At 42.9% G+C, this 10611-nt stretch overlaps 1 protein-coding gene across 1 annotated transcript in view; it reads right to left on the bottom strand.

Moving 5' to 3' along the window:
* Window positions 1-10137: 10137 nt before the first annotated feature.
* LOC311204775 (DNA mismatch repair protein Msh3-like) overlaps window positions 10138-10611 on the bottom strand; it is a gene marked incomplete at both ends in the record, with an annotated part of 50671 nt that continues 50197 nt past the window's right edge. Inside the window, one exon of the mRNA XM_084281135.1 lies at window positions 10138-10246. Within this exon, the coding sequence (XP_084137261.1) occupies window positions 10138-10246 (109 nt within the window). The remainder of the gene's footprint in view (window positions 10247-10611) is intronic.

Here is a 10611-nt window from a genome sequence, read left to right as displayed (position 1 = left end):
TGATTTGTGTTTTGCCCACCGCAGGACGCAGCCCAGGCAGAACTTGTGGCCACAGGGTGTCACGTAAGCCATGTCACCTGGAGCACCCTGGCAGATGGGGCAGCTCCACTGTTCCTCCTCTGTTGCCATGTTGACTTGTTGCAGCGGGCTGGGGAGACCTGCACCGCAGAAGGGAGAGGGGCCACAGTCACTGGCTGTCCCGGGAAGGGGAGAGGAGGAAGCAGGTCCCTGGCCCCTGGCTCCAGAAGGACACCCTCCCAGCTCCCCAAGCCCCACAGCCCACCCCATGGCCACCCCATAGCCACGATTCCTCACACGGCTCACCTCCAATGCCAAAAGCACACCACACAGTGTCCAGCTGCCTCAGCCAGGCAGGGCTGGGGAAACACACCGCACGGCTCTTGAACGGGCACCAAAGCTGCCAATGGCAGACACCAAAACACCCAGAGAAGCCTGGCTCGAGCCTCCACACCTCGCAGGCACGCTCAGTGGGAGTCCAGGCACGAGCCAGACTGAGCCAGGCTCTGCCGGTGCCCCAAGAGAACCACCCAGCGACGTGACGTCACATCCCACTGCTTGCTGGCATCACAGTGGGCCTCCTGCTCCTGGCGATCTTGCACAGGGTGGCACTGGCCCCTGTGCGGATTGAAAATGTCATTTCCATGCTCCTGGAACTTGGAATATGGCAACACGTTTGATCAGAAGCACAAATAGTCCAGGGCTGACCTAGCTGAGGCCAGACAGATGAGAAGAAGCCATCAGCAATCTTTGCTGCCTAAGAAGCCGCGTTGGGGGGAAACTCAAACAGAAGGCAGACTGTGCACTGGAAAAAGTCTTGGGTTTGGCATTTTTCCCTGCCTGAAGCTGATGCTCATACTGGGTTGGAAGGGACCTTTAAAGGTCCTCTAGTCCACCCGCCCTGCAGGAAGCAGGGACATCTTGCCTAGATCAGGTTGCTCAGAGACCTTGAGTATCTCCTGGGACTGAGCCTTCACTACCTCCCTGGGCAACCTGATCCAGTGATGTAACACCCTCATTCTAAAGAACATTTTCCTAATTTCCAACTTGTATCTACCTTGTCCTGGTAGTGCCCACCACACTCCCTCCTAAAGAACAATCGTCTGCGTGGGGCTCAGCTCTCAGCTGGGGCAAAACCAAGACAGCACCTCTTAGTGATTTCTGGCCTGCTGCTGGCTTTCATGAGCACCACTGAGAAGCTGTACAAGCCTCTAAGGAGACAGGACCATGCAAGATAGTTAAGCTCTCCTGTACCTATCAGCCAAGACAATTCCTGCTCTGCTAAATGCATGGTAGGAGGCTGGAGGCGTGAAGGAAGGAGATGTTGCATGTTTCCTCTTCAAGCACAGCTCTGAGGGAACACAGTTTAGCGTTCACACTGAGATTGTCTCCTCGGGGTTTTAGCAGCCTCAGGAATTTGCATTACACATCGCTGCCACAGGCACTTTCTCCTCTCCTCCAAGACCGTGGCTGTGTCCAAGCCTAGAGAAGAGCCCACCTGCTCAGTGCTTAATAGAAAGCTCTTGTAGGAGCAGCACCCCCCATTCACTAACACATGACATGGGTCTGCTCAGTCGCCTTCAGAGTTCCTCTGCTCCTTTCTCACAGCAACAGTGGGCCGATTCCCTCCTCAGTGCAGGGCAGTTACACTGGTATGTTAGCAGACAGTTTCACTGTGAGGTCTGTTAGGAAAGTGAGGAAGTGAGTGGGGTTTAAAAAAAAAAAAAGAGAAAATGTACTTTCAGTAAGTGCTTGACAAAGCAGCTATCTGTGGTGCCAAAAGACAATGGACAGGAAATGGAAGGGAAATTTTTAAAATTATTAGTAGTGATCACAGAGATCTGTCAAACAAGCTAAGGGAAACTGATGTGCAGCACTGGGCCACTCACTATCAACGTGCCTCGAGGCTTAGTGGATATAAAACTGAAACACCAAGTGAAGTCGAGACTTGAAAAATCTAATTTCAGATATTCACAGAATCCTAGAAGAGTTCTGGTTGGAAGGACTCCAAAGCCTATCTAGTCCCAACCTCCTGTCACAGGCAGGGAGATCCTCCACTAGCCCAGGTTGCCCCAAAGCCCCATCCAACCTGGTCTTGAATACTGCCTGGGAGGAGACATCCATCCACAGCTTCTCTGGGCAGCCTGCGCCAGGGCCTCCCCTCACAGGGAGTTATTTCTGCCTCATATCTAATATAAATGCTCCCTCCTTCAGCTTAAGGCCGTTCTCCATTGTCCTCTCTACTACAGTCCCTCATAACCAGTCCCTCTCCAGCTTTCCTGTAGCCCATTCAGGTACTGGAAGGCTACAATTCCCTTGCTTTATCACCATGGTGTTGAAATGAAGTATTAAAGGATTACCATATAAAGGTGGAGGAGGAGTCAAAATGCCTCTCCCTATCATTCTCTTTCCTACATTCCAAAAATGCAGAAGGAAGAAATTATTAAATGTGTAAATTGAAAACAAAGCTATGCAGACAATGCTAGCTGGGATTTTGTAAAACACAGGGGAAATAAAACAATTCCTAACCTAGAATCTAAATCGACCCTCACTAGAGTGTCTGGGAACATTTTTAAAGGGCCCTGAAGATAAAGCTTTTAGAACTGAGGATGTGCTGAGAAACTGCAGGTAGCACTAAACCCACTCACCCTGGCAAGATGCAAGGAGATGTGTGGTCCAGCATTTCCCAGTCTGTAGGAAGAGATCCTTGCAGGCAAGCATCTTGTTTACTGTGTGCCTGGTCTCATCAAGCCTGCATCTGATTATGAGGCATGTGGACAGGTCTTCACAGAAATTGGGGTAGAGAGGAGAGACTGCAGGACACGCTGGCCTGAAGAACAGCACAATGAAGGAATGTATGGAAGCATTCTTACATTACAGCATTGGGAATATAAAATCCAGAGCAATGTCGTAGCCTCTGCTGAAATGCCTGGTTATCAGAGGGAGGAGGAATTAGCTGTAAGGTGCTGCTGTACAGAGGAAAGTTTAAATTCAGGGACAAGGGGCTATTTTATTTTTGTTGAACACCCTCTGTCTTCATCAGGAGGAAGGAAAATTATTGGCAATGATGGATGAGATCGTTGTAGCACATACCAGCTGAGAAACAACCGGTGAACATGAAGAACATACTGCAAAGCCTGTTAGAACTGTTACATGGAGTAAGACTGTGATTAAAGGAAATTGGGCAGCAATGGTGGTGAGGATGTTAGTATGCAAAGGTGCCTTGGAGAGACCCAAAGAGGAATTAAAACAGTCCTGTTTAGGATCATAGACTCACAGAATCATTTTGGCTGGAAAAGATCTTTGAGGTCAAGAATGAAAACTCCGTGGGAGTGGATAAAATGTGAGCATACCTGCTGCCTGTGTGCCACACATCACTTGGGAAACAGGTGGAGATTTTTTCCCAGCTGTTGGGTATAGATGGGAAGGAAAACTACAGCTGCTCATCCTGATGGCTTGTGGGACATAACACAGGCTCAAGCTGAACTTACCATTGGCCACAGGCTTGAACTTAATTGCTCCTGAAAACAGAGTGTCAAAGGCTTACACAGTTTTAGATTGCAAATTAATTAAAGGATTAGCAGGGCTTTATTTTTCTATGTGGAAGCTATTAAAAATATGAATTTGCATAGATGATCAGCTGGTTTAATATAGCTAATTATTGCATTAATGCAGTCTTTGCTTAAGTAAAGTACTGCAAATAGAGCGCAGTATACGGAGATGCCTTCAGTGAGCCAAAATTAAATGACATTAACTCAAAGTATGCACAAGACATAACTAAGGAGAACATAAACACCACAGATACCAACCAGCTGGGAAGAGGGGAAGTCTCCCTGGACACTATGCTTCTTGCAATGTGACAATCTTAATAGCTGGGAGCATTCCAGCTATTCCAGCTGGAAAAGCCAGCTCAACGTACCTTGGTGTTGTGTACTTGGCTTTCTTAAAACTTAGTTACTTTGGAGTTTTGAAAAAAAATCCCAAATTACAAGCCTTATCACTCCCTGGAGATATGCTTTTTGAATAGGCTGACTTAAACTCTGACAAAAACGCTGTTTCAAGGTCTTCTCCTTAAACATCCCCCCCACTTCCCTCTTTGCTTGCTCTCACTGAAGCACTTGTTTTTCCAGTGATTGCAATAGAGAAGTTTGAGGCACACAGGGGGGGCTGACAAGCTGCCTGTTAGCACATCCAAGTAGAGATCTAAGGAACGATCTTTAGCCTTTTCACTGCTAAATAAATATTTGCCCTGTGTGGTGTTGTCCCCTGTGGTGGATCAACTAGAGAACAGACCTTTTCCCTTCTCCTTTCCTCTACAGCAGTGGGAACCTCAGCTGACTAAACAACCCAGTCCTCCGAGGGCACAAGCCTGGTCCTCCTGTCCCGCTGGATCCCGCAGGGAAGGGACATTGGCATTCCCCCACCCACAGCCCCCCTACTCCCAGGTGATGTTGTCCAGCCAGAGGACCAGGGCCCTGGGGGAGGTTGAGCGTCCTACTCAGCCATGTAAAGGCAAACGCCAGTCCCCCACCCTGACAGACCTACCAGCAAAAGGAGGTCCCGTATGGCAAATTCAGTGGTACCTGCCTCTAGCCGTGAGCATCACGGTGCTGTCATTTCCCCTTCCCCAAACTGAGAACTAAAAACATGTGCTCACACAATACACGAGTCACTCTGAAATGCTCTAAGGTGACAGTCAATTTCTAATGCTTTACGCAGCGGGGAATATGCAAAGAGAAATATTTCAGTATGTAGGCAGAAGGAAAAGCTCAGCACTTGACTGAAACTTTTTATTTTTTGTTACGTAAGAGTGAGATAATTATATCTAGTAATCTTCCTGGTATTCAGGACACCGAGTTTTAAGTCACCCTGGATATTTGGATTATTGTAAGTAAAAAGCAATGTTGATTTCTACTTCTTCATTGCAGATTGTTTATTTAAATTTTGCTGTGTTTTCCAATCCCTTCTTTCCCAGGAATCACCGATTGCCACAAACAAAGACCCAAACATTAAAAATACCTTTAAATCAGAAGTATTTTTCAGTTTTGTTACTAGGGGCATCTACCAGTATTTTAAATAAAAATTACCTCATTTTATAATACCCCCCAAAATATTGTTACTTAGAAGGAAACATCTGGAAGGAAGGCAGTCAAAATTTTAAAAATTCCTTGCAAGTTCAAAAAATATATTTGAAAACTCTGCCTTTTAATGAACATTATATAAATATATATTTAAAAGACAGGCAAAGCCCTGTATTTCAGGGCTGAACTTTATTCTGTGATGAACCTGTGCAGGGCTGAGGATGGAATAAAAACGCCTTCTCCATCATGAGTGATGAGAACACCTCTGTGTGTGACCCACAGAGAGGAGAGGGGCCATCAAACTTATCTCCCTGCCCTCCCTTGATGGCTTAGTTCATCCTCCACAAGCTGCGATGTCAATGACATGAATCCTATGACCAGGCACCACCTCCATCTCCCTGTGACTACTTTGGGCAAGATGCTCTTGATCACACCTCTGAAGGAAAGATACTGCTTGTAGTCTGAGTGCTGGCCATCCACAGCAACAGCACAAGAGCTCACTGCAGCACTCAGCCTTGGGCAAGCTCTCTTCACCTTATGTCTTCTACCTATAGCCAAAGCATCAAACCAGTGCCTGCTCACTCCGTTTCCTATTGCTGTTCTTAGAACAGTGAATTATTCCTAGATTTCTGTATTTGTCTTTATCTTGCTCACCCTTTATTTCCCCTGAATAGTATCTTAGGCCTTGTCATCCTTTTCTTTACAGCTCATTTATGACTTAATCCAGTTTAGTCTCGGACAAATAGATTATTTCACAATTAATAGCATGACCTGCAAGGACTCACATCTTACAAAACAAGATGTTTCAGAAATTCTTCTTTTTTTTTAATTAAGAGAACATCCTTTGCTTCCTACTTGTCTTTACGGCTAGGCAAGGAGAAAAATCTATAATGTAATTAAGGAAGTCATCAAGCTTGTGCATCAGTAGCTGAGGAAGAAACTAATATACGGTTCAAGGGAAGGATTTCCACACCAAGTGTGCTTAGCCATGTACAGTGACAAATGAAGCATTGTCAAAGTGAGCAGAGTTCTATAATTTTGGTAAGAGAATTTTTAGTACAGGACTGTACCAAGCTGGGTAAATCCAGAGCTTCTCCTAAGCAGAGCTACAAAACAAGGACCGTCAACAGCACTGGACTGATGTGGTTCTAAGACCCAAATAAGTGGTCTCACAGCTGAATCTTATGCTTACCTACCAGCTGGACTGGTAGGTCCCCCAGAACTGAATTGGGATTTAACAAACATTTGATTTGGGTTCAAGTGTCAAGGATTTTGCAGGGAGGTGTGAGGGAGGCTTTGAAAACAGATGGGAAAATGATGCTGTGATGGTAAATTTCCGCTTGCTGTGGCCTTTGCGTTTAGGAACAATTAAAAGGTGATGAGAAGCATCCAGTCCATTCATGGGCTGTAAAACTGGAGAGGGGGAAGAGGCAGAGGGCTCAGACTTACATTTCAGATTGCTGTCCAAGACTGGCAGTGCTGGTGCTAAGATTTTGAAGGAGACTGCAGTGGCCACCTGGGGTGAGAGTGGGGAGGAGGCCCTCCAACAGCCATTCTAGCAGTGTGATCCAGATTCTGGAGCAGCGTCCTACTTCTCTCAGTGCAATGCAATCTACCAAACTCTTATCTCCCTATGAAACATGCACTTATGTCAGACCTGCAAGAAATTCAAATAACTGAGTTAAATTCTCACTGAATTTTACATATAGTAGAAATATTTGGATGCTTTGCTTTCCCACAGATTTGAATAAATAATACTTTCATTGCAGTGAACAGACTTAACTGCAATACCTGACTCAGATGACATTTCAGTGATCTTTAAATTCATTTATACGGGTTGTAAACTTATGTGGTAGGTAAATTAATGTAATTTCTATAAATGCTTCTGGAAAACTTTGTGATACATGGGAAAATCCTCTTGAGAGTTACTTCAGTGAAAGGCACTGTATGCCAGTAAGAAAGGTAATTGCTACTGGTAATGTGTTTTACTTTGGGTATTCTATAATTACGTTCTTACATAACCAAACACAAAAAGGCAGTGACAAGTGTACCCAGCCCTCTCTCGCCTTCTCTTCCATCAAAACCATCTACCAGTTTTTGTTGCTAACCTGTGGCACTGCGGTTTCTAAAGGCAATAACATTCCAGACAAGATGCACAAAGGCATTAAAATTTATATTTCAAGAGCAGGGGAGAGGAAACAGTGGGAAAGCCTAAGGGAGTGATAAATACTTCAGGAAACCAGGTAAAAGCCATCAAGTGCTAAAGTCTTTCAGGGAGACCATACCTTTATGTATAGTACAAATCTGTATTTTTCACATCAGTATTACATCTTACTATCGTCAGTAACATGCTGGCACAGGCAGGAGGAGCCAACACTGTGCAGGTTCCCAAAAATATTCATATTTTGACAAAGATATTTAGACATTCTTTTCTTGAAGGCGACCTCCAGAAGAGCACGAATTCCCACTACAACCAAGCATGTTCTGTGTATGGATCACTCTTCTTTAGTCTTGCAGCTGTCAGCATGAAAGATCCAAACTTGCTGACTCAGCACTGGGACAAAAGGTTTATTTCTCTGGTTTAAAAACTGGGCACATGTTTAGGATTGTACCACCTACCAAAAACCGTACTTCAAACTGTCTTTATGATGAAACTTAGTGCGCTGGAATTGAAAAGAAAAGAAGAAAGGAGAAAAAAAGGAAAACACAAAAGAGGCTTCTCATCTTTCCATCTCTTAGAACTCCTGCTATGACAGACACGCAAGTCCCAGCTTACAACAGCAAAAAAACATGGAAAAAAACCCCAAACCTCCTACAAAATTAATGCCTTTGCAGGTTTTCCAGCAAGCCTTTGTTTCTTTATATCCCTCTAGTGTTCTGTGCTAACAAAGGCCAAGGAATGTCTGTCTGGCTGCCTGTCTAGACTACACCTAATCTCATGCTCTGCAAATGTACCCAAGTGAGGTCTGAACTCGTCACATCCCAGAGTCATCACACTCACGTGGCACTCACCCTGCTAATGAGGGTGGCTGCTCCACGTCATCAGAAGAAGCTCTAGATGAAGTGGCACTGTACTGTGTGATTCATTACAGATGTATCCTAAAATCAGCAGCAAACACATGTAACAATAGTACGCCATCTCTTCATAGTGCATCCTCAAATGGTTGTAACTTTTTACCTATCTGCTAGGAATCAGCAGAGAATAAAACAGTGGCTTTAATAATTAGCCTGCACATCTAGAAATAAACCTTACTGGGATAGCAAGATAAACTCTGTTCTTGAACTGAGCAGGGCTAAATTCAGAAGTTATTTCTAATACGATCGCAGGCATTAAGAGAAAAGCCTGCTGTAATTGCTTTGCTCTTGATAGTATGAAGGGGCCAGTCCATTTCTCCATCCTTAATTGTATTTCTCAGTTCTTTTCAGACTTCATACAGGTGTAGTGGGTATTTTTTTCCTTGTCAGAGGCACAGTTTGAATGCTCCCCTGAGGGTAAAGAGAGTCTCACTAAAGGCACATTTAGCACATATGGGAATTCAGTAATGGCTTATTTATTCTCTTTGAAGACTGTGGTCACAAGTCCTGAGTTCCAATGCACCACAGCTGTGTGCATTAATAATGGAGTATTACACTCGTGCTTCACAACATGTGGCAAAGCTAAAAACACTTGGGCAGCAACACCTTAAAAAACTGCTTCCTTCTTCAGCTCTTCTGATTTACGTCAATACACCACACACAGCAGAAGCAGATGCTTGTATTAAATAGATGCTGCTATTTGAAGCAGACAAACTATATATTTTTTTTAATTATGCTTTGTCATCTGAACTATCAGGAAAAAATATTTGGTGCAGGTTAGCAATTGTTTTTCACAGGTAAAAAAAATTACAAGCTTTTCTGCATGAAGTTCTCTATATTGGAAAGGCTAATTCAATCCCATGTGATATCACTACTTCATCTTCATCTGACATGCATTATTCAGAAAAAAAAATATAAACTGAAAAAAATTAGAAAGGTTCAGCTGTCTCCAAGATTACAAAACCTCATTTCATCAAGACTATAAAAAAGACTAAAATAAAGACTATATTTTATTTAATTTCTTTCCACTTTTTTTTTTTTTTTTAAAACACAACAAAGTATTTACCAAGTTTTAAGTGTCTGGACATCACTGTCCACTTTCATAGCAAGTGGTTATGTTTATAAAGGAAAATCAATTGGATATCACACTCAAAATTTAAAAAACATCATTTCTGTTTTTAAACATGTTTCCCAGCTTTACTCTGCATTTGACAGAGCACAGGGGATGTCAGTTGCATAGTCTGAATTGCCTTTTTCATCTCATCTTATGGTACTCCAACATTATTTAGGGTATGTCAGTCTTCAGACCATGCCAATATCAGAAGCTGAAGCTGAAAAAGAAGCAGGTATGCATAAGAATGAAGAGGAAAACCAGTCAATGTGTGTTTTGTGCTGCTGCTTTGAGAACTACTAGTTGCACCATCTCTCCTATCCAGCCACACACTGTTCGTAATTCATGGTGCATGTTAGAGGGTGATCTACAAAACCAGTGATTTTTAAATGCATTAATACTAGAACAAACAAACCAGAAAAGTCTCTTTATGGCAGTCATTTACCAGTTGCACAGCAGTATAGCATAGTCAAGACTCAGCTACATTTTTGCAACACAGAGGGATTTTTATAGAAATTGAAATGTGATAAATTTAAAAGACATTTTATTTAAAAATATTTGCCAAATTATTTATCAACGTAATTTTTCTCTTGTTTTCTAAACATATTAGAAACCAAATCCAATGCCACTAGACATTTTGCATTAAAGGAAAAGGGTGAAAACACTTCAGGGAGGAAATGTGGAGTGAGAAAGATACAATCAGGAAGTGGGTGTGGAGCATCATATCACAATGCATCATCTCTTATCTCTCAAAAGGCAGAAAAGTCAGCTTAATGCACCTATAATCTGTTTGTCTTCAGATCTGTATTTTGCATCCCCAATATTTTCAATCTTTAAGCATGATTTGAAGACTTAAAAACTGTCCTTTCTTTCATCTTCAGGTTCACACATACTTTTCCATTTCTGTAGTTCCTGAGAATCATTTATCTGCCATACTTCAGCAAAGCACTTTAGCCTTTTTCTGGAAAAAAGGGGGGTGGGGGGCAAACAAATGTCAGTCAGAATGTGGAAGTATTTTTAAATTAAACACATCAAACCTTGAAAGCCCTATAGTCTTATGCAAAATTTTATACACAGTCAAAACCAGCAGTTTGCACAGTTTAAAATGTTATGTGATCTTTAAACAATTAGTTAACATTTCCAAACATATTTATTCCAGCTCTGTCAGTCAACAATTTAATTTTATAGCTAACTTCAGAGCACTAGAAACACTGATGAGATGAAATAGAACACCGAGCAAGAGCAAAGGCAACAAACAGCATTGTAGTTTGCACTGTTTAATTTTCAGCATTCAATTCCAACAAATGTGCATTAGTAGAACCATAA

Source organism: Gallinula chloropus (assembly GCF_964237585.1).
Source record: "Gallinula chloropus genome assembly, contig: HAP1_SCAFFOLD_78, whole genome shotgun sequence".
Lineage (NCBI taxonomy): Eukaryota > Metazoa > Chordata > Aves > Gruiformes > Rallidae > Gallinula > Gallinula chloropus.
Note: the sequence above shows the minus strand (reverse complement) of the source record. Positions and strands in the feature narration are given on the sequence as shown.